The sequence below is a fragment of the Strigops habroptila genome, chromosome 16 (genome assembly GCF_004027225.2).
Source record: "Strigops habroptila isolate Jane chromosome 16, bStrHab1.2.pri, whole genome shotgun sequence".
NCBI classification, from domain to species: domain Eukaryota; kingdom Metazoa; phylum Chordata; class Aves; order Psittaciformes; family Psittacidae; genus Strigops; species Strigops habroptila.
In genome coordinates, this window is record NC_044292.2 from 1,865,775 (window position 1) to 1,889,698 (window position 23,924).

The 23,924-nt window shown below is 53.4% G+C and overlaps 1 protein-coding gene across 2 annotated transcripts in view; it reads right to left on the reverse strand.

Annotated features, from left to right (window-relative positions):
- PLEKHM2 (pleckstrin homology and RUN domain containing M2) overlaps positions 1–23,924 on the reverse strand; it is a 26,210-nt gene continuing 2,286 nt past the window's right edge. The window contains exons 2-20 of one of the 2 annotated variants that reach the window (XM_030507902.1): positions 14,828–14,934; positions 14,585–14,694; positions 13,715–13,814; positions 13,103–13,190; positions 12,443–12,629; positions 10,396–10,455; positions 7,749–7,983; positions 5,686–6,438; positions 5,351–5,420; positions 5,180–5,270; positions 4,851–4,915; positions 4,032–4,120; positions 3,313–3,445; positions 3,036–3,226; positions 2,676–2,741; positions 2,089–2,248; positions 1,700–1,879; positions 1,499–1,615; positions 1–1,135 (exon numbers count right to left, since the gene is read on the reverse strand). In XM_030507902.1, coding sequence (XP_030363762.1) covers positions 998–1,135; positions 1,499–1,615; positions 1,700–1,879; positions 2,089–2,248; positions 2,676–2,741; positions 3,036–3,226; positions 3,313–3,445; positions 4,032–4,120; positions 4,851–4,915; positions 5,180–5,270; positions 5,351–5,420; positions 5,686–6,438; positions 7,749–7,983; positions 10,396–10,455; positions 12,443–12,629; positions 13,103–13,190; positions 13,715–13,814; positions 14,585–14,694; positions 14,828–14,934 — 2,940 coding nt within the window. In that variant the 3' untranslated portion in view covers positions 1–997. The remainder of the gene's footprint in view (positions 1,136–1,498; positions 1,616–1,699; positions 1,880–2,088; positions 2,249–2,675; positions 2,742–3,035; positions 3,227–3,312; positions 3,446–4,031; positions 4,121–4,850; positions 4,916–5,179; positions 5,271–5,350; positions 5,421–5,685; positions 6,439–7,748; positions 7,984–10,395; positions 10,456–12,442; positions 12,630–13,102; positions 13,191–13,714; positions 13,815–14,584; positions 14,695–14,827; positions 14,935–23,924) is intronic. The other variant, XM_030507903.1, reaches the window with a different exon arrangement.

A 23,924-nucleotide genomic window follows, 5' to 3' on the forward strand; every position in this document is an offset into this window, starting at 1 on the left:
TTACCAATGAGTATTTATTTGGGGAGGGGGAAAGGAAGCAGATGTATGTACATACACATTCAGTCACGTACGTTTCCTCCCAAAAAAGGCCCCATGAACATATATTACAGAAGGTCTCTGGATCATTATTATTATCATTTAAAAGCTGGGCTTGTGCCCCACGGGCTCGCTGTAGAGGGCAAGCAGCGACAGGTCCTCACTGGCCTCAGGTGCAGCGAGCTGAGATGGGGACGTGTTTGGTGACAGCCTTATGACAACGTCCCTTAGAGCACCTGAAGAACATGGGACTCGCTCTCTTCTCTCCCCCGGCACATGTGGCCAGCATCCACACCTCAGACCGGCTTCTGAGATCTCCTAAAACCATGCTGGGAGGATTTAAGGCTGATTTTTGGCCCTGGTCCTTCTTCCTTTAGCCTCAAACCTCACGGACAGGCTGGGGAGTAGTTTGGCGATGTCTGGAAGCCCGGTGCGGGGTGATCCAGGAGGAGGAGGTGAAGCGGTGCCGCACTCGGTGATTGCATTAGCCAGGAGAAGAAAACATGCACGGCAGCGATGTGTGTTCCCCTCACCGTGCCCCATCCCTGTTCTAAAATGAACAAGTCCTCTGCTCCCTGCTGCGACGGGGGGATGCCCAGCCCCAGCCCACCCCACTCCCCCCTCTCCCACACTATTTGGGGGATATTATTCCATGACAGGCAAATTATTTTGCCCCATGGCCACTGGATGAGGAAGGTGGAGGCTGCACGGCTGGACACGGAACGCAGCCGAGCTCAGCCTTGCCTCCTGCATGGAGAAGCATCCAGTTGCTCCCCAAAATGTGCTGGATGTCCCCAGCGTAGCGGGGGCGGGGTGCAGGGTCCATGCCTGCAGGCACCATCCTGGCAGGGAGCAAGCGATGGCAGGAGGGTTTGGGGTGCCGGTTGGCTGCAGGGCAGTTGGATACAGGCCCTGCTCTCCCAAAATGGGTCCCCATGATCCGTCGTCCCCCCGGGCAGGGTTAGCACCAGGGGTCCCGCTCCGCTCGCCCGCGGCAGAGGCTGTCGCTGCGCTGCCACGCGCTGTCGATGAGGCTCTGAGCGTCTTCGCATTTCTTCTTGATGGCAGCATCCAGAATGGCCTTGTGCAGGAGGTCGACCTGAAACACACGTGTGGGGCAGTCAGGAGGGGAACAGACCACAGCTGCTTCTCCCCACTGGTGTCGAACCACCCCAAAACCAGATGGCAAAGTCACTGTGGCATAAATATGGGTGACAGAGGGGGACGGGGCTGAACCAGGTTACTCCCCTCAGTGGCTCTGGATGCTCATGGCCCGTCTTGCCATAGGATTTGGGCTCCAAATACCACATCCCGTGGTTATACGGACACTCTGTGGCTCCCCTGCCCCTTGTGGAAAGGCTGGGTTCACCCCACATGGAAAAATTCACCCCCACCTTCCTCAGAGGGTTCTGTTGGCCCTTTCTCACCAGAGGAAGAGTGTGCCGCAGCCTCACACCCTCACCTGGTAGATGTTCCTCCACGCGGCGTTCAGCGCCGAGAGGAACCTCTCCAGTTCTGTAGTGCAACTAAAATAGAGGACCCAGGGGGGCAGGAACTGCCTGCTGTCCTGAGCAAACTCCTAAACACCAAGAGAGAGGCTGGGTGTTACCACTGGGGTCCTTGCCCAGGCCTGGGACAGCCATTCCCAAAGCACCACACTCACCAGGATACAGTACTCCTTGCCCGCCTCCGTGGAGACAGCGGTGATGTCCGTGAGCTCCATGGTGCCCAGCGAGCGGAAGAAGCTGGTCTGACAGTCCTCATGGCACGTGAAGGCCTTCTCGTCCGTCAGCACGAGGCAGCACGGGACGCACGGCGTGGGGGCAACACCCTGGGGGATCACCTGCATGGGGTGGGGAAAGGGGGGTTAAAACCTGGCATGAAGGAGATGTGTCTCCATAGGGTGCTCCATGGGGAAAACCCTGCTGAGCAGAGAGAAAACTGCCTCCTCCATCCCTGGGCAGCTCCACATTGGTAGACTTGTGCTCCAGAGGGGCTTTGGGTGATGGAGGGTGTCAGTGCACCCACACTTGGAGCCTGTCCCCGGCTCACCCCTTTGGAGACAGCCTGGCAGAAGTACTGCATCCAGTCGGCCATGTCCTCCTCGTTGTCGGCGCTCAGCTCCAGGGAGGGCCGGTCCGTCAGGATCACCTGGAAGGAGTGGGGCCGGTCGGTGGTGTTGGAGCGCCGGCATCCCCCGCACTGCTCACCGCTGGGAGAGAGGGGGAGGATGGAGATCAGAGCCGAGGCGGCCTCAAAGCAGCCTCCGCCTGCCCTCCCGGCGCTGCGCGGCGCCTGCTCCCCACAGGAGACATCCCCGAGGTTGCTCCAAGGATGGCCTCGGTCTCTGCACATCGTGTAGAGCTGGAGTTGAGAGTGGTAGAGGGTTACACCAGCCCTTCAGAGGCCAATTCCCCATCAAAGGGTGTGCAACAACCAGGAGGAAGTGAGCCCATCTCCAACTGCTTGCACCAGAGCCTGAGCAAACAGGCATCTGCACCCAGCCAGGAGCAGGCAGGGAGTCCTGCAGCATGGACTGGACTGTGATGTGCCCCGAAACACCTCTCTGAACACCCCAAGGAGCTCCTGATCCCCAGATCCGCAGTGGATCTGGGTGCCACATCCTGCCAGCCGCTTACCCCATGTTGATGGAGAGCAGAGGGGTGACGTCCGTGCGGTCCGGGTACTGGTACAAGATCCCGTTGCTGCCGGTTGGGAAGATGAGAGAGGTGGTAACTGGAGCCAGCTCGGCTCTGGCAACTGCGCAAACACCCTCTGCCTCCGGTCCCACTGCCACTCCTGCCCTGCCCTCCACCCATGCAGCCCCGTGGGGTTGTGTTCCTGCTGCTGGGCAGCCACAACTGGTGGCTTCATCCTCCCAGGTGACAAGATGGGTCCCCTCCATCACCCAAACAGCTCCGGGGCAGCAAACTGGTCCCAGCACCTTCTCCAATGAGCCCTGGCTGACCCCACTCCCAACCCAAAGCCCTGGCACTCACCTGAGCACCACGAAGCAGGTCTTCCATTGCTCCTTGCCCAGGTAGGAGGTCCCTGCCTTGTAGTGCAGGATGCCATCCTTGGTGACCGCGTTTTCAGTGGAGGTGTAGCTGTTGCTGGCGGGTCCCAGCGCCTCATCCATGGGGTCTTCCCAGTGGACGAGACCATAGAAACGCACAACCACATTGCAGGCCTGCAAGAATCAGGAGGAGAAGTCAACGAGAGGGAGTCTCCCATGGGAATCTCACATGTAATGATGGCCGCAAGATCCAAACTCACCTCACACTTGGACTCCTGGGCCACAAACTTTGCAAGTGCCAGTTTCTCCATGGTGGCATCTGTGAGGATACTGGGGTATGGCGGCTCCCGGCACCCTTTGATCATGGCTGACTTCAAGGAGAGCAGGAAGAATCTGAGAGGGAGACAGAGGTCTCTGATGAGGCCGGGGCAGAGAGGCTTCCTCTCCCTCACACGCTCTGATGCCAAAGGCACAGCCCTTCAATGTGAGCCTCTGGTTTTGCAGACCAAAGGATCCCAAAATCAACCTACAGACCAAGGGTGCAAAGTCTGAACTCCAGGAAGGAGATGGGTGAGAGTGGGAGATGGACACTCATCCCAACACAGACCCAGGCCCTAAAGAGATCACCTCCCTGAGCTGACAACATGCAGACAGACCTGGGGACGTGCCTGGAAACTCAAGACCTCATCCCTACTCATCTGAAGTGACACAAAGGACACACAGGCTGCGTGGCCCAGAGCCCTGAGGCTGTCAGCCTGAGGGACAGGCTGACTGCTGTGTACATCCAGGGAAGACACTTTGGGCTTATCCATGCTCAAGGCATTCCCAGTTGCCTGGAGGGTTTAGCCGCTGGCATCAAACCAAACCCCAAACCCCCACTGATGGCAGGACTTTGTCGTGAAGGGCTGTCACCAGCCTCCTGCATGCCCCACGTCACCCAGGAGGAAGCACCACAGCTCACCGCCCGGTCCCTGCTTACTCAGTGAGAGCCACGTCCGCGGTGTCAAGCAGGAACTGCTTCCTCCGGTTGGTGCACACCAGAGTCACCGTCTGCTGATCCAGCCCAACCTGTGCCACATAGGATGGGTTCAGGAAGCCAGGAGGGAGATGAGCAGCAACAAAGCAGGACTGAACCTGGCTTCTGGCCCCATGGGAGAAGGGCAGTGGTTGCTCTGCTGCCCATGTGAAGATATGAGCAAGCTGGGCACCCGCAGAGGTGGGATTTAGAATCATACAATGGTTTGGGTTGGAAGGGACCTTAAAGCTCCTCCAGCTCCAACCCCCTGCCACAGGCAGGGACACCTTCCACTAGAGCAGGTTGCTCCAAGCCCCTGTGTCCAACCTGGCCTTGAACACTGCCAGGGATGGGGCAGCCACAGCTTCTCTGGGCACCCTGTGCCAGCGCCTCAGCACCCTCACAGGGAAGAACTTCTGCCTCATATCTAACCTGAACTTCCCTGTTTCAGTTTGAACCCATCACCCCTTGTCCTATCCCTCCAGTCCCTGATGAAGGTCCCTCTCCAGCATCCTTGTAGCCCCCTTCAGACACTGGAAGCTGCTCTGAGGTCTCCACGCAGCTTCTCTTCTCCAGACTGAACAGCCCCAATGTTCTCAGCCTTGAGGGAGGATCACTTCCAACTCTCCCAATCTCAAAGATTCACTGCCAAAACACTCCCCATGGACAGAGCATTCCACAAAAACGCCCCTCTGTGATGTTCCTGACACCCCTGCGGCTGGAGGGGTGAGGACTGACCCCACCAACCCACCTCCTGCTCCTCTCCCCGGGGGCTGCACTCACCGAAATGTAGTCCAGCTCATTGTAGGAAACAGCCTCCTCCACCATGTACGGCTTCTCCGCTGCCCCTGGCACAGACACAAAGAGCCACATGAACCGGGGCAGAGGACCCCAGCACTGCCCGGATCCGGCTGCTGCTCAGCAGCAGTGATGGACCTGCAAACCAAGCTGTGTCCCAGAGCTTCTCAGGGGACAAGTCAACCTGAGCTCCCTACTGTGACTGCCACTGCTCCGGGGGACAGGAGGGAACTGGCTGGAGCTGGCAGTGAAGGTACTGAGCTCTGGTGCCCTCATTTACGGACAAGCACAGAGGCTGTCAGGATGGGATGTACCTTTCCGGATCAGGTACACGTAGCAATCTGTCAGCAGGATGTAGATCAGCTGCAGGTTCCCCTCCATGTGCCCAGTGCTCATTCGGATCATCTGTGTGGAGGGAAAAGAGCTCTCAGTGGATGCAGGCACAGAGCTGGTCCCTTGGGGGAGATCACCAGTGGCCACCTTACCCTGAACAACTGTTCCTCATTCTCCCGAAAGACATGGATCATCAGCAGGAGGAGATGGTTGTTATCCACCCTGAGAAGAGAGACAGTAGAGGATGGACATAGTCGTAGGGCTGGATGAGTCCAGGAAGGGCAATCTCCTTCCTTATTGAACTTGTCCTTTGGGATTTGGGAAGCTGTTGGCCCCCAAGACCTTCCCCTCCTGACCCCTTGTGCCTTCTCTTCATCCTGGAAAAGGATGGGCTTTGCCCCCCAAACCGAGGACAAAGGGAAAAGTGACAGCTTGAGCTCAAGACTGCTTGGAAGATGCTCTCCCTGCTGAGCAAACCCAGCCTCACCTGAACTCGGAGGGATGGGTCAGCTCCGAGGGGCTGCCCTGTCCTTCCTCCACGCCAGAGTCCTCGGCGCTGCTCGGGGAAGGGCTGGGCTGCTCCTTCTTGGGCTCACAGAGAGCCTGGGGCTTGGTGGTGTCTGTCTGGCCAGTCTGGGGTTCATCACTCGCCCCTCCAGACTCCTCTACTGCCCCAACTGCTTCTCCTTCTCTGCTTTCTTCTTCAGGAGCCTCAGGGCTACCAGAAACATGTGGCGGTTGGCCAGGCCCTGGAGCGTCATTGTGGCCACCACCTGGTGCAGCAGCGTTTGGACTCTCGACGGTAAAGCGGTAGAAGTCCATGGGGGCTGAAATCCCCTCACTAAAGTCGCCAGAGGACGATCCATCTGGGGTCTCCCCTGGCGTGCCAGTCCGAAAGGACTGCCCGGGGGGCTCGAGGGGCACGTTCCAGCCACCGCCGGGGTCCAGCTGCCCATTGAGCCTGTCCATCACCTTGCTCAGCGGCTGCCCCACGCTCTCCATGGACGTGTCCTTCATCTCGGGGATGCGCAGCGCCAGCTGGCCAAGGGCAGAGCGCTCAGCACCCTCCTCCTGCCCGCCGGGGCCGGGCTCACCGCCGGGGCCATCGCCTCGCTGAGGCTCTTCTCTGTCGCTCAGCCCATTCACGCCGCTGTCGCCGCTGGCCTCGGGCGCTGGGGTGCTCACCGGCTCCTCGTGCTTGGCTTTCTTCTTCTTGCCCGTTTTCTTCTTCTTGGCCAACCTGTACGGTGAGAGACAAAGAGAGATGTTCCTTGTCTGTGCCTGCTTAGACTTCTGTGGTGTAGAGGGGGATCCCTTTCATAGAACCATAGGATCAACCAGGTTGGAAAAGACCTTTAAGAACATCAAGTCCAACTGTTCCCCCACCACTAACCCATGGCACTGAGGCCTCGTCTACACGGTGTGTGAACACTTGCAGGGACGGTGACTCCAGCACTGCCCTGGGCAGCCTGTTCCAATGCCTGAGCACCCTCTGGGGAAGGAATTGTTCCTAATATCCAGTCTAAAGGTCTTTCCCAGCAACCTTCCTTTGCAGCTTTCCCTATTGCAGAGAACATTGTGGCCACGCAGAGCCTCGTGTCCATGCCAGCCACCACAAGAAAAGCAGGCTATGGACACCATTCTCTACCCATCCAAAAAAACCAGAGGCTCCAGCTGCCAGACACAGCATCTTGGGCTTCCTTTGACTGTGAAGGGGATCACAAATGGCTGTAGAGCTAAAGTGAGGTGGGAGAAATCCCTGTCTGAGAGCAAGATGCTGGGAAGGGAGGTTTCAAGAGGACGTGGGAATGCTGTGTCCCTGCCTGCCAGAAGAGGGAGATGCAGGCTGGAGCGAAAGGCATTCCAGGATTCCAGCTGTGGAAGTGTTCAGGCCTCCCATGGCCACCAAAACTGCTGTCGGGCCACTCTTGTTTGGGAGGCGAGTGCAGTGCTCCCCTTCCCATGTGTCTGCGACGTAACCCAGCTCCTCTCAGGAAGAACAGGGTGTGAGAACAAAGCACAGGCCTGCTGGGCTGGTTTTGGGGTGCCCTCGTCCTGGGGTGTGAGCAGACGGAGCCTTGAGCTCTGTCTGGGTTGAAGGCTCCAAGGGACCCCTGGGGATCTCCTCTGGAACAGTCAAACACAGGACTGCAGGAGGCATCTCCCTCGACAGGTTCAGCCACAGCTCATTGACAAACAAGAGGAAGGACGGGAGAGAAGATCTGAGACCTGGAGTTGCTGCAAACCTGCCACCAGCTGGAGAAAACCACAAATAAAAGCTCCCGGCTTCCTCTGAGCTCTCTGATAGTGTCAGGCAAAGGTGTTTCTGTTGAGCCAGCCTGTAGCTCTACAAGACCCAGGGGACCAGCTCTGTTGACACCTACAGGGCATCAGTTGGTGTCTAGAGGTATAAACCCACCTTCTCATGATTGTATAAAGGCTACCCCACAGATGCTGTCTCCGCTGGGCTAGAAGGGGTGGCACATCATCAACCTGTGGTGCCAGATGACAGTCAGGGCCACGTGTCAGGCCAGGCAGCTCTGTCCTTACCTGATGACCTCCAGCTCCGTGCAGCTCTCAGACTGGTCTGTTCCTTCGGGGGTGGCTTCTGCCTTCTCCTGGGAAGCCGTGTGCACCGGCGTGGTCTCAGTGGAGGATGTCACGTCCGATTTCTCCTCGTTGAAGGGGTTGTGGCGCTGCGTCGGGCTCTTCACGGAGCCTTTGCTGCCGTTCGCCTCCGAGGCGGTGGAACGCGGGCAGCTCAGCGTGTCCGTGAGGTCCCCATCTGCAAAGACACGAAGGGAAGAGCTGGATTAACGACAGCACGGGCACCAGACCGAGGCAAATCAAGCAAAGCTGTGTGCTGGGGGCTTGGGGCATGGTATGGTCACCACACTGCTGGCAGTGACACCATCCCAGGTACCCGCAGAGCACTGTCACATCAGCTTAGTTCAGAGATCGCTGCAGGCAGCAGGTTGGTTGTGAGGAGGGAGAGAGGCCAGCGTGCCAGCCAGCATCACTCTGTGCTTTGCAATTTAGACAACACATTTAGCTGAAATTTGACATTTAGGTGGAAATAACAGCTTGGTCCCCAGGAGCCAGCAGCTGGATTAAGAAGTAGCATCCTTGGGAAGGAACTTGAGGGGTCTTGGGGCCATGGTGCTCCTTAGTAAGATGCCAGCGAGCCAAGGCTGCTGCTTCTCCTCTGCAATGGGGTCTTAGGAAGATGCTCACTCAATAGAAGGGCAGGAATGGAGCCAGCCCATAGAGCAGTGATCCTTACGGAGCCGGCTGCTTGCATGAGACACAGATGGGGGGCTGGAAGTGTGGTGGGGGGCAGGACACAGCATTCACCGGGGTCTGAGGACAGCAGGCTGCACAGACAGGTCATAGCACAACCAGCTTCACCCATGTTAGTCTTCAGAGGGAAAAGGAGAAGTAGAGAAGGGCTACAGGAGTCATGCTCGGAGTTATCCATCCACAAAGTCATGGTTAAGGGAAGGTTATCCATGCCCTTCTCTTCCCCAGCACCCTTCATTTCCAAAGCCAGCTAGAAACCTCTTGCTAGGCAGGGAGACCCTGTCTGAAGGAAACCACAGCCCTACAGACTGGTTTGAGGTGCAGGGTTTGAGTAGGAAAATGAAGCCTCCTCTAAGCATCTGATAAAGGCAGTTGTGTGATGGCTGATTTCAAAACGCTGCTTTGCTCCTGCTGAAATGCCTGCCCTGAGTGTGGAAGGTGTGAAACTCCATCAGGGGAAGTAAATCCCATGTTCAAGGGGAAATAAACCATTTAAAAGCTATTTCAGCCCCAGGCTTCCAGCCTGCATCACCAGAATGAATGTCCCTTGCTGGTTCTGTTGAGACAAAACAATCTTTGACCAAAATACAGAATTTTACCCCAAATTGTGTTGAAAACAGGGAACTGCCCCAATTTTCTTAACCTTCTTAACCTACTTGTTCTAGCTCTGTGTACGAAGAGCAATGAATGCATCAGGACACTAACCTGGCAGGGGGTTATGATGGAAACTTTGCTCAGCTCACCCAGCCCAGAGCTCTGGTGGGTCACACTGGCCCCACTTTGCAACCAGGACCTGCGCAGGGAAGCTCACACAAAACCAGAGGGATCTGCCCCCAGCATCCATTGGCTTCTCCCAGCCTGCACCCAACACTCACAGTTAAGCTGCTCACTGGGTGTTGGGTTTGGGAACGTGGTTTCTACCCTCTACATGTACACTCAAGCTTCAGGGACATGTTAAACCATCTCCATGTGGTAAGAAAGAAGATGAGAAGGAGCATGTTAGAGCCCAAGAGCAATCCACATGGAATTCAGGCAGATTTTCCCCAAATATTGAGGTGGTACCAGCCAAGGCAATTTGGACCCAAGGCTTCATCCAACTTTTAGCTGCAAAGGACAGAGCATGGGTGTATTTCCTCCAGGGGTAAAGCACAGAAGTCTCCTACTCCTTTGATATGTAAAGGATATGCACAGGGAGTGCATGTGGAGGAAGCAGAACAAGTTCCTCTAAAATGAGCACATGCTCTTGTGCATAAAGGCCAGACATAGTTGACAAATTGGGTTTAAAAGTGGTAAAATAAAAAGCAGCAGAGACCCAAACTGAGCACAGCCATGTGCTGGATGTTGTGGCTTCAAAGCTGTTTTGACACAGCACAGCAGGGTGCAAGGAAAACAAAACCTCCCAAATTAATCCCTGCAAAAGGTCCCCAATTAAAGAAAGCAGAATTAATTCAGCTGCTTTCCAGGGCTTTCAGGAAATCAACAGCTTTTCCCTCAGCACCCTGCGTGCTTTATCCCAAAGAGGAGATCTACAGGAAGGTCAGCTGGCATGTCAACTCGTTTTGGGCAGTGATTTTGAAGCTTTTCTTTTGTAACCTGGTCTAGGAGACACAGAGGCATCATCAGAGGCAGGAAAACATCCCTCTGCTCCAGGATACACCCCAGGTGAGTGTGCCTGCATGCTCCAGGAGCTGGGGAAAGCTTTGCACGTGGCCTCACAGATGAGACACACAACCTCCCACCTTCAGGGATCTTTTCTGCTCCTTTCTGCCTCTACTGAATTCCATCAAGATGCGGTGGTTGCTTGTTAAAGAACTGAACTGGGAAGCATGCAGCAAGCTTCAGGTGGCAGCAATGCAGAGAGAAAACCAAAAGGTTGTAACAGATGAGTATGTCCCACCTTCCCAGTCTCTGCTGGGCATGGTCTGCATTGCTGGAAAGACATCTCCAAAATCATAATCTACAAAAATGAGGGATAAAACTCAGGATTAGAAATGCAAGTAGTGGGGAGGGAGAAGGGACAGGGGAGAGCGTGAGGGGGATGTGGGGAGGGAGATGGGAAAGGAGAGAAACAAAACAATCTTCCACTGGTATCTGAAACGCATGAGAAAATAGTTAGGGAACATGGATGCAAATGGGAACCAGCTGCCCCAACGGTTGTTCCTGTGGGATGTCTGTGTTATGGGAGCTACCAGCGAGGGATGAAGGAAAGCTAAAACAGAAACATGGTCATGTCATGGCTGGGATCCCTTCTGGGAAGCAATTTAGTCAATCTGTGCCTCAGTTTTCCCTCTTCACACCTACCTCCCATAGATACTGTGATGTTTGACTCATTAATGTTTGCAAAGTGTCATTAAAGGGAAAAACTTGTCCAATGATCCTAAAATCCCCAATTCCACCTACACTCACAGGGTAGGGAGATGCTCCTGTTGAAATGATGAGCAGTGAAATAGTTACTGAAGTTTAGTTCCTCCAAGCAGGAGGCACAGTGGCACTGCCTGGGCTCAGGCACCTCGGCTGTCCTGCTCCTGCCACAGGGGATGGCGTTTCTGCATCACCACTGAACCCCTCTATGCCCGGGGAAACTGAGACACAGATCACAACCGCTGCCCGGGCACATGGAACAGCTTGTGATGATGCCAAATCCAAAAATCTAGATCCAAAATCTCCTGGATCTCTACTCCAAACCCCTCTTCTCATGAGCATTAAGCTTCCATTCACCTTAGGGGCCAGAGAGCGTAGCCAAACCCAAGTGACACCCCTTGCCCAGTCAATAGGGACAGGCAGGAGACTTGCTGGCACCAAGACATGTTCTGCTGAGAAAGGAACAGGAATACAAGCCCAGGGCATGCAGCAAGAACTGAACTGCTGCTTATGTCAAACCCCTGGGGACAGAGAACCTTTTTCCTGAGACTTTCCTTCCAAGGCTCCTCGTGCTGTCTCCACCTGGGATGCTGGAGCATAAGCAAGTCCTGGAAAGCAAACCCTTCCACACTTACAGCAGGAGTGCAGATGTCATGGGTGAGCCCAAACCATCCTTGCTAAAGGATGCTAACACTCATCCCTGGCTGTTCCTTCCCAGCATCTTTAATGTCTGCTGTTTCTATCTTACACATTAAAGGCAACTGGGAGACCCTTGTCTCAGAGGGAACCCATCCGCACATGGACTCAGTCCTGAATTCACTGCATCCAGTTAACAGCACTCATCAAACCATCTAATCCTTCCAGAATCCCCTGATCTTGCTTTGTTCAGACTGACAGCAAAAAAGGAACAGGCATAATGTATTTTGGAGCTGCTCCTTCATGTGAACGTGCTTCATGCAGGGTACGAGCTCCCTGCTTCAGCCTGAAGCAGGCTTAGGGCACAGGCACAAGGTACATGTCTTCTCCTTGCATCAGGAACAACATCCAGCCCCCTCTCATAGGGATAAGGGGGTGAGTAGGACAACTTATCAGGCTGCTCAAGTTCAGATGCATAAAGAGGGAAAACCAGCACCTCTGAGCCCACTGGCTGCCTTTTCCTCAGACATGGAGAAAAGTCCCTGGAAACTTCCCCACCTCCATCATACGTGGGTCTCTGGACTGCAAAACAAGCAGTTAAAAAAGGTCCTCTGCAGCCCTGCATGCTGCTGTGAACTGGAAGGCACGTTCAGATATGGGCATGGCTTTCACTCCATGGGGAGATGTCTCCAGTTCTTGCACCCCCAGGATGGAAAGGTGGCCTGAGGTGACCAGCAGGGAAAGTCCTTCTCTCCCAGTCCGAGGCAAAGGGGCTGCCCACAGTCTAAGTCCCAGCACAGCCCAAAGCAAGGCAGGAGAGACTCACAGCCTAACTTCTGGGTCTCTTGCTTTGGTCTTTTCCAGCCCATCATTTGCTGCCTCATCCAGTCTGACAGCTCAGCCAAAGGGGATGTGGGAGCACATCCCATCTCCAAACAACCACTGACCTTCACTGGATGGAGCGATGGCACTGTCATCCCATTCCAGGTTGGTGGAGGTGACTGAGTTGAAGGAGTTGAGGGACAGGCTGTCCGAGCCATGCACAGAGCTGGGCAGACGGTCCTCAAAGTCCAGCAGGTACTGAGGCTTGTAGTAATCTGGCATGTATGGGGCTAGATCCAGGTAAGGAGCATCCTGCAGAGAAGAGAGCGTGGGGTGAGTCAGGCTCTGAGTCACCACACACAGTTATTAGCAGAGCTGAAATGATGGGGCTGTCCTTGAACGTCCTCTGAGCGCCCATTTCTGCCTTTCAGAGGAAACCCAGCAGCTCCACTGCGACACCGAGGGTTTGCCCATGGCTTTGAGTTCACCTGGAGGGACTCTGGCATTTCATACCACACTTGCTCAGCTCCTTTATCCCCACCACGCTGCCCTGCAGCTGCCTTGTTCCTCTCCTGGACCGTGCAGAGCAATAGGAATAAACCCCATTGCTGGATCTCCAAAGACCCCAGCCTAAAGCCTTTCCTAAAAGTGGCAACTTCACGTTCTCAGCTGAAGGCCAACAAGAAGGAACACCCTGGAGCAAGCAGTGGGACCTGTCACACCCAGGACTCCCCCTGCTCCACATACCTGCTCCCAGAGCCAAGAGAAACAGGTAAAACACTCACCAGATCCAAGTCAAAGCGGATGAACTCCAGCCCGGACACCAGCGTTAAGAACAAGGTCAGATGATCGTGACTGCAAACCAGGGCGTTCCTGCAGCATGGATTGAACAAAAGAGCTTTAGAGAACTGAGAAACAGAAGAAACAGCTACAAGTGCCCTTCTGTTTTCTTGGTGGCATATCTCTGAGCTGCCCTATAAACTGCCCCAGAGCTGTGACCCTGCTGTCTGCCTCCTAAGAGCAGTGTCAGAGCTTAAGAGCAGATGTGTGCAGCTCGGAGCAGTCACACATCCTCTATGTGCTGTCCCCAACCAAGCTACAGCCAGCCTTCCAGGTGTCCACCAGAGCTGGGTCCCAAGAGCTCAGCAGCTTCTTGGAAGACATGGAAGAATACAAACAGTACATCTGGGGCTGGGAGTAAAAGCAGTAACTAGGAGAGATGCTTGCAGGCTCTCTTATAGGACAGTGTGTCCGCAACTGGGACCTTTAAATTAATCATGCAAAAACCACAAAGGAAAAATCAGACCCTGACCAACTGCTTGTTCCCCACTGACAAATTAGGGCTGGCTTCTGAGAAGGGATGCCCACCCATCCAGACAAGGAGCTGGGATACTCACTTGACATAGTACTTGTGCAGCAGGCTTAGGTTCTCCTGGAACAGCCTCAAATAGCTCTCCAAGGAGTTTTCGTTGAGGGCTAAGTACAGCCATGCCCGGCCTGAAAACAAAGCAGCAGAGAGAGTCATCTGTGGAGAAATGCCTGAGAAGTGAAGCAAGCCCAGAAATAACCATGAATCAGTTAAAACATGTCAGATCATTCATTCACATTCGTATCATTCCAGGGAAGCAAATGACCACTGGGGAAATCTGAGGGAAAAATGCCAGTGGGAAAGGAAGGGGCAGATTTGTGATTTGGAGTGGGAATGGGAATAAGAGACTGTGCGGTAGCTGGTTGAGCAGCAGACACACTAGTGTGTCTCTAGCGAGATGGGAGCCCTGCGGGCATCTCCAGGGATCACAAGACAGGAGAGATGGAGGGAGAATCACTTTAAATCAGCACAGGAGCAGTTTGAGACATTACACAAATTCTGGTGCAGAGAGAGGTGATGGGCAAGTCTGTGCTCAGCTCCACTCCCACCAGTACGGGCTTGGGAGATGAAGGATGTTGGGATAATCAGGCAGAGAGGAGGTCTCTGGGCACCATCCTGTGTCAAAAGCAGCCTCAATGGTCCCAAACATCCACTACAGCCAGCTTGCAGCAGGGGAGAAGCAGCATCAGGCACCTGATCCTGAGGCACGGTGCACACGGTTAAGGCAGGACTCCCACCTCCTTGGCCTGAGGAAAGCAATCCCAAGCTGCCTGCTGGCTCCCTCACTCTGCTGCAGCCCAGACCCTCAACCACATCAGCACAACGTGCCTGGGCCTCCTGCCACATGTCCCCAAACCTACTTGCCCTCAGAGCCAGGGCACTGTCTGTGAACACTTACTGCGCCCCAGGTTGGTGGCCACATGCTGAAGCACCTCTATCTGTTTGATGGCTTCTCGGCGGGTGAAGTGAACGACCAGCACCCAGTAGCCTGAAGAAAGATCTTGCAGGCTGGAAGAAGAAAGAAACCCACAGGAAGGTTAAGGAAGGGCTTCGTTATCTCCATCCCAATTACTGCCTAGACAGCTTCCCCTTAGCGAGGCTACACACTGGGTGAAAAGCACCCCAGCAGCTCCACGCTTACCCATAGAGCAGAGCATGGTCCAGATGTTCACAGAGCCGCTGCAGGACCTTGTCATGGTTCCTGATGGCTGGTGTCTCATCTTCACAGGCAGCAAAGTAGCTCTGCAGCTGCAAAAAGAAGAGATGAGATGGCTGAAACACCCTTCTACAGTGCACTGAGGAGGCAGATGGAGATGCCAACACACTCACAGGCAGCATTAACTAGCTTGCTTTAATCTCTCAGCTCGCTAAACCCTGATGCAGGTTATTTACAGGGTGTAGCAACTGGGTTTAAGAGTACCCTAAAGGCAGTAACTCATAGGGAGAAAACCTCACCCACAAAGACTCATCCACATTTCAGAAACAGGCCAGCAGCATGGCTGTGTCTGCACAACCAACTTCCCTGTGTGCTGAGCAGGTTCAGAACTTGCTGTGCTGCACAACCCGCTCCTTTACAGCCAATGCTGCAGCAGGGTTTTGGTGCTGCTTCTGCAGGGCTGCAGCCATCACAAAGCAGTTCAGAACAGAAATAACTCCGAGCTCTGGGCTCTGTTTGTGGCTCTGCTATGGACAAGTCCCCTCCTCAGTCTCAGGGTCTTGCCATGGGAAACCCTGGTTGGGGAGAGATGTTGCTTCCAGGTATAAAAGATGCTCCGAGTCCAGGAGCTAAATCTGTGTGAAATCTCAGCAGAATCTCAGCATCCTGAGAAGAGACAGAGGTTTTCTTGCTGCAGGTGGCCCGAGGGAGCACCACGATGCTGGGTATTGATGCCAGGCAGCTGAGAGCTGCCCCAGGCTTTCAAACACAGGCTGGCAGGAACTGCCTGGCCACACAGAACAGGGATTCAGAGGGTGCAGAGGGCATCGGATACAGACAGAGCCACATGCTTCTGCAAAACCTGCTAGAAATCCTAGAAATCTCCTTACCCCCAAATCCTATATCCCTTCCCAGCTGACCCACCGGCCTCCTCCTGCCCCTACAGCTTACAGATCTATTTAGGTCCCCGTCTCATACATACTTGGCATTCAGGCAGGGAGATTACTCACGAGGGATGTAATCTCAGCTCTATACACCACCTTTATTTGTCTGGCTGGCGACAAGCGAGCGCGGTGCAGCTGAAACACACCACCACATCACCCACATGTACAGTATTTTAGTGACCTGACACAGCTTTGCCAAACATCACCAGTTACGTGGTAGATTTAAAAACCAAGAACTTGTGCTTGTCGAGTCTGGTCTGTCCCCAAAACCTGGTTTCTCCTCCTGAATTATTACTAGAGTCAGAGAAGCTGCTTTAGAAACACCATCCAGTCTCCACGTAAAAGTTATCCAGGGGACAGAGAACACCTCATGGCCCCTGGAAAACTGTTCCCAACAATACTCTTAAAAATATGGATAGACCTAGCTCCAACACCCTCCCTGCTTGAAGAGTGAATCCCTCTAGAGCTCTTGGGTAAGATGGGAGAGCCAGGCATGTTCCTGCATGGAGCTGGTCCCAGCCCTTACGTGGGAAAGAACTGCTGAGCCCAAAGAACCGTGGCCAAATTCCCACATCGCATCGCACAGCACACATGAGCCTGCCCTTGTCCCGACTAATCCAGAAGGTAAATCCCCTATGGAAGGGAACAGGCAGCAGTGTTTTGTTTGCAGAGCCACCCGTGGGTGCTCTGGTGACTTTCTCACAACGCCCAGGTGAGACCTGAAGCATTTCAGCTCAGCAGCTCTTCTCCCTTCCTGGGAGGAAACTGTCCCAGATGATTTACACTATTAACAGGCAGCCCAGACACAAGCAGGGAGGAGAATGCCCTAAAATCCCACTATCCAAGAACTATTTCAGGAGCTACCTGCAGCCTGTGTTTTAAGCTGTAGCAAGGACAGGAGAGGAAGAAACAAAGTCATAATTTAGAACCGTATCCCTGAAGTGATGGACAGATGAAACTACAGGGGATGCTCTCCCTGGAGCTCACTAAAATATCCCATTTTGGGGGAAACTGAGGCAGGAAGCAGAGCCCCTGCCATACAGGCAGGATTTGAAGACAGAAATTCCTGGCTTATCCCAACCAGGCTGTTGGCTCTGCAGAGAGCTGGGGTACCCTCGGAGGAGGGTTCCTGTCCTGGGTGTTTCTGCAGGCTCTGTGCTGGTTTGAGGACAGCAAAGAGGAAACAAAACTAAAGCAGGCCCTCCATTAGCTTACACTAAACCCAAGGAGACCCTCAGCACACAGCCTGGCGAGGGCATCCTGGAGGAACTTGGAGCCTATCTGTGCCACCGACTGGAGGAATTCCCTGTGACAGAGACACTCCGAGCCCGGGCAGCAAAAGAGATGAGCAAATAGAAGCATTTCCTCTTTTTCCTTTCCTTCCTTCCCCCAAAATAACTTACATCTTTGCTACAGTTCTTCCTCCAGCCAGTTCACAGCTCCCAACCCTAGTCATTGCTACACAGACCAAGCTACTCCCATCATTAGAGGATGCAAACCATTAGCAAGCGCTGGTTGTCTCATCTCAACATATCCAAACATTGAGAAGCAACCAGGAAATTTCTCAAAACCAGATTTTTCTTCCCTTGAGAAGCCAAATCTTCCCCCATGAAGGGATCTAGGTTTTGAAGGGCTCATTCTATGTTATATTAAGGCTTGTTGTCACTTTTAGCTGCTCTGCCAGAAGCACACAGCCTCCTGCTCCACACAAACCAGCTCCCCCTGCACTGCACCCTCTTCTTGGGGAGGCTGCTGGAAAACCCAGCCCCATAGCGATGTCCAGAGCCAACCCACCCCAAAAGACTCAAGTCTGTCCCTCTGCAACGTCAGGAGGCAGAGGACGAGCTGGTGTGACTGTGCTTTGCTCAGGCCTGGGGTCACACCAGCCCTGTGCACGTGGGACCCTGCGAGGGGGAACCACGCTCAGCAGTTTTGGATCTGGATCCGGGCACTCCGAGTCGAGACATTTAAGAGTTGTCAGTCACAGGGATGTGCACCAAGGGCTCATCCTATCCATAGATGTGCTGCCACACTCCTATATGGTGCTGTGTCAAGAGATGGTGCTGTTTCCAGCATCCCATCATCCAACAGCTTACAGCCCCAGCAAAGGACATGCACAGCTTGCAACAGCCCCAAAATGAGCTTGGCCAGACAAATCCCTGCCAAGCCACCACGTGTCCAGTGAGGAAACAAGACAGGAGAAGCCTCAGGATCTCCTGGGTTGAGTCATCCCTACAGCGAGGGTGGGGAGAGGCTGAGAATTGCCAAAGCTGATGGGGAGGCGTTTTCGGCTTGGGAAGAAGGGTGAGGAGGAAAGGTACAGCGAAACAGCCGTCCCACTTGGGGAACAAAATCCAGTTGCCAGAACAGGCCTGGAGCTGGCCTGCTCCCAGGTCCACCTAGCTGGAAATTTGTAGGAATGATGATGACAAGCATCGTGATGTATCCCAGCACTGGACTCTGATCTTGGAACACAGGCAGGAGCCACGTGGCACTGCCCTGACAAAAAGGCATTTCCATGGAGCATTTAATTCTCTAAATCACTGTAAACCACAAACGAACAATTTGAAACCAACTTCTCCCCAGTTACAGCAGATGGACCTGTTTGGGAGGTGGTGACCAAACTTTATGAAGCATCCACAAAGCAGCTCCCTGCCATGCCTGGGCAGCGAGCCAGGCTGGAACCAGGGAGAATCAGGATGGAGGCAAGGAACCAGGTTAAAAACATGAACCAAACGTGACACTGGTCACCTCTGGGTTTTCCAGAGAGATGCTTTCCCCCTCCTCTCCTCTGTGCTCCAAATCCAGAGGGAAGGGTTGAAGGCTGGCTCAGACAACACTCATGTGGGGCATGGTGAATGCCTCGAGCCCTGTCCCAGGGCTATTTATAGACATTCCTGTGGCCAAAATAAGCGCTGTTGGTGTGCAGGAGGCATCTGACACCCAGAGCACGCTGCAGCCGGCTGGGTCCCAGCACCGTGGGACAAACCCGCCTGGGTGACCCGCTTACGAAAGCCCAAACACTCGAGGCAGGTGAATTAAACACACTTGAGAGGGAAGCAGAGCAGAGGGTGTTTGTCCAAAGGGAACAGAGCTGGTTTGCAGGGGGGGAGCACAGGGTTCGTGCTCCTTCCATCCCACCTCGCGCCCATTGAGGAGAAGGTGGATTTAATTGCTGTTTATCCATCACAAGCTGACTTGACTTTGTGCAATGACCACCACACCCCGTGCTGGCATGCACCAGAAAGGATCATTCCTTGCACAAGTTTAGAACCTACTAATTGCACTGGTTCTCGGTGAGCGTGAAGCTCTCCAGGCCCAGTCACAGAGCTCCTGTGTTGCAAAGGATGCCAACGAACACGCTGTGAAGTCCATTCCCCAAATCTAATCATTCTCGTGGTGCCCTTTTGAAATCATTCCAGTGCTTTCTAAAACCTTATTGAAATATTGAAACAGAGCCTCCAGACCTGATCATGGCTGGCCATAACCCAACCCAATCTCCATCTCCACTCCATAAATCTGGCCTGCAGATGTTTCACTAGCAGTTTTCGGACACCAAGTCCATCTCCCTTGTTCTGCTTGGCATTTCCCTGACAGGACAGACATGGCATTCCTTCATGTTCCCAGTCACTGTGCTTGCTGCATGGGAAAGGCAAGGGGTGCTTTGAACCCACAGCACATGGGCTGCTGAGGGGTTTTCCTCAGCTGCAGGAACGCAAAACAAAAGCAGTAACCACAGAGAAGCAAGTGGGCAGCCAAAACCTAACAGAAGCCTTTTTTCTGCCTCAATTCTTGTTCTCTCACCATCTTCCCCAGCAGCTGAAAGACACCTTCTCCAAGCTGTCAGGTAGGTGTTTTCTTTGAGGGCAGTATTTCATGAGCCATCCAGGCAGGCAGCTGCAGATACAAACCCCAAAGCCTGCTCCCAGGACCTGATTCTTCCACCAACTGGACAAGGATGGTGGCATGTTACCCACCACACTGCACAGCCAGAAGAACCCTCTGCAAGAGCAAACCCACATCATTTCCTATGAAGGCAGCCTGCAAAGCTAACAAAGTGATTAAAAACACGCTGATTAAGAACCAGCTTGGGGCCTTGGCACTCAGTCTGGGGCTGCACCCTCAGGAGCAAGCCTGGAGCTCCAGGGAGCACCAAAAAAGGTGACTGCCCTTGTCCCAGGCAAGCGATGGCAGCTCAATCCCAAGGGAAGTGGCAATGGGAAGGGACAGGACAGACACATAAGGACCAGCACTCCCATACCTGCTCAGGGGAGTACAGCCATTCAATGGCAAGTGCATAAAGAGGAGACTGAACTACTCTGCCTGGAAAACTCCTGCTCTTCCCTAAAAGCAGCCTGAATTTTGAGGCAGGGATGTTATTCTCTTCTGTACACTCGTAGAACACAAAGCCCAAAGGAGGTTGCATACATGGTCTGACTCAACATTTCTTACAACAAGCTTCCAAACCAGCACTGGTCTCAGTGCCCAGTGCCCCATTCCGGACGCAGGACACCTTGCTTGGGTCTTGTGGCTTTCCCAATGAAATACATCATCACACTCAGCATGTTGAAGGCACACGAGTGATGCTGGAGCAGCCTGCAGAGAAACAGAGCGTGCTTGTGATGTGCAGAGACAGGAGCCTGAAAGAGGTGAAGCTGAAACCCACAGCAAAGATGCTCCGTGGCTGGAGACACAGAGCTCTGAAGCATTTGCAATCCATCACCAGGAAGGTTGTCACCTCATGGGACACGTACACTCCTCAGCTCCCACAGCCCCAAGGCTTTTCCAGGGCTTTCCTTCATTACTTCTTAGCAGCAAACCTTGCAGCAGGCTGGACCTGTGCATGGCTCAGCAAAGGACAGGATCTTTTCCAGTAGTGACACTTGCTTGCAAGTCACTGGGAGCATCCTGCTCCTCTTGCTTGTGCCCTGCAAATCCTGGTAATGGTGTTGCTCTCCAGAGAGCTGCTGCTTACTCATACCTTGGGCATTTGTGGCTTTGAATCTCCCTCCATCATCCAAGTCCTCTGCAGTTATTTCAGTTACTCCTCTTGGACCAGGTTATCAGCAGTGGGGAAAGCTGAAATCACTCAACAGCAAACTGACATTGTGCAATCAGAGGCAGAGAGGCTCAGAGGCATTGCTTCAGCTGCTTGTACAAACCCCCTGCCAAAATTCAGCCTCCTAAACCAACTGCTCTCCAGTGAAAGGCTTTGTGTTAGTGGTAAAACAAGTGGGATGTTTTCTCCCCAAAAGGCTATCATAGCCATGTCCACCAACAGGAACAGAGCTCATTTTGAGAAATGCCTCCCCTGGGTATGAGACAAGCATCAGTTTAGGTACCTGCAGAATCCAAACCCCTTGCAAATGTGGATGATGAACCTTGTATCACCACCAGACCTGCGCCAGGATGAGGCAACAGGAATTTCCAAAGAGAGAAACTTTGAAATCCTCAAGCAACTCAGGAATACACAGCTGTGCTCCCAGCTGAACCACAGCAAACGGCTTCACTCCCTCGTCAGACAGCGGCAAAGCTCTTCGAGGACCACCACAACACACAGTGTAGGAGTTGCAAGTGTTCATAGGCTTCTGAAAGCACCTGACAGACCCTTGTGTCTTCATGGCTGGCTTCTGAGCTGTGTGAGGTTGCTGCTGGCTTCAGGCACAGGCTTCTAGCAGCTGGCAAACCTGGTACATAGGGTGAAGGGGCATGGCAGGACTTCTGATGTTAATCCTTGCTTTGTGCTCCCCTTGGCAACAACGGATGTGGCCTGGAGCAAACATGAGTGAGAGGAAACACCCTGGCAGAGATAAACCCCCTGTGGTCTCAGAGCTAGCGAGGTGCCCCTCAACAGGAAGCAGAAGACAAGTCACTGTTTGGCTATTTTCACATCTCCAGAATTGCTACCTCTGTGCCATGGCAGCTGGGCTGGGTAAATCCATCCAGGCAGAGGTGAGCACATTCCCTATGAGATTTGAGGAGGGATGCTCCATTCCAGCACTACCTGCTCCTCTCCAGGACACGGGGGCACTAAACCATCCTCAAATCTATCCTCCTTCACCACGCAGGAGAAGCAGAGATGTTGCACGGGTGTTGCTCAGGGAGCAGAGGAGACTGCAAAGGCATTTCAATGGTAGAGGGCTAAAAATCTGAGCTGGAGGCAGGCAGAGAAGGCACAGCATTAATTCACTGAGAGGGAAGTGGAAACCTTCTCAAAGTCATGCACAAACGGAGCAGAGCCGGGGCTTTTGGCAAGAACTCCTGCAACATCAGCAAAAACCATTGCTCCACCTGATTGGCATTCACCAGGGATCAGCTGCTCTGGAGTTCATGGGAATGTGTGTCCTTCAAAGCCAGTAGGAAAGCCTGAAAACCAGAGAAGAGCCCCAAAATCCTGGATTCTGATCTCTCTTTGGATTTTACATTGAGCTCCTGAGTTGTCAACAACAAGCATTGTTTGAGGACTTTGCATTTTCACCACCTAATCACAGGCAGGACAGGAGTAAACATCTCCTTAACCCACTGCAATGTCCAGGAGGGCACAGAAATCCAAGAAGAGAATATAAAACATCTACACTACCACCTTCAGCATGGACCAGGTCACCTGTGACAGGTTCTAGCTACCAAGAGATGGTTGGCCAAGGATGGGTATGAAGCTGTTGGCATTTCTCACATGCTTATCATGGCAAGAGTTCAACTGGGAGGCACCAGGAGGCAGCTCTCACCCCACTGCTGCCATGCACAGTAGTATCTCCTAGAAGAAAACAAGCACTTGAGTGAACAAGGGAGAGGATGCACAGAAAGGGGTGAATGCACATTGAGCCATAACGTGTCCATCTCCAGCCTTCTGCCTCAATAAAGCCCTAATTCTTTAAAAACCTTAAGGGTTAGGCACAGTAACTTGTGGTGGAGGACAGCCCGGGGCAGGAAGCAGGGTGAGGGAGCACTGGATGGGAAAACAGAAAAGAAACAGTCACGAGACAGAAGGAATGAGCTCGCAGCACCACTGTCCATGTGTGCAGAAAGCAAAACCCTCTGAATTAACTTACATCTCCCAGAGAGGACAAGCTCTGGATGGGAAATCAACACCATGCTCACAATTGCCTTGGATGCATGTTGGAATTGATGCAGGGACCCCACTCACCAGTGCCAATGTTTCTTGACCTCTCCTGAAACCAAAAGCAGAAGCCTCTGACACATCTCCAGCTGGAGAGGCCGATTTTGTGCAAATTAGATGGTCTGCCTCTCTCTTTGCAGAGGCCTGATCTCAGACCTCTGCTCTCACAGCTCTGCAGTCAACAGCAACATCACCACTGGTCTCTGAGGTACAGGTGAAGTACAGGATGGTCCAGATCTTGGGTATCGCACAGACACCCCCTCTGGTTTGTAACTTCCATCTCCAAGCAGGTTTGTGACCCCACCTTTTCTAGCTGGGCTCCATCCCTCAGCTATTTCTAGGAAAATAAGAGAAACAGTCCCAGTCACTGAGGCTTCAGGGGTTCACTTGGAATTGAAGCACCTTTTCTGCCTTTGATTCATGTCTTCTAAAATAACATCTAACTTGTAGCCCACAGACTGAGAGTCCACAAACTCCTCTGAGTCTGAAGCTGAGGAGAGAAAACCCTATTATCATCTGGCCAAAAAGTGGTGTGGAGAGGTGTGATCATCACCACAAACACATCCAAACCCTCTGCTCCACCACTCAAACCTGTAACAATGGTGAAAGTTAAGGAGTGAGCAACCTACACAGCGAGGAAGCTTTTGAAATCAGAGGAGAGATACTCTGAAACCTCCTCCATGCCCCATGATGAAATCCCAGCCACAAGGAGTTACTCAAGAGGGACCCAGAGGTAGGGAGAGGAGGAGGAGTGGGAACAGAATTCCCCAGCACATGTGTGTACCTGCTCCCCTCACCTACTGCCTTATTCTTCCCACTGACATGGAGTAAATAGAGAAATACCAGGGTCTTGAGGACTGAGCTCGGAGAGGTGAGTGCTGGGAAAAATCGTGGCTCCAGAGCTGAAGGGGAGCAATGTCCCTGAGGAAGGAGAACTGCATCCTGGGGGTAAAAACAGGGATGTGCCAGCACTGGACTCCCACCATGTGGTTGAGTTTCACTGGGATGGTGTAAATAAATC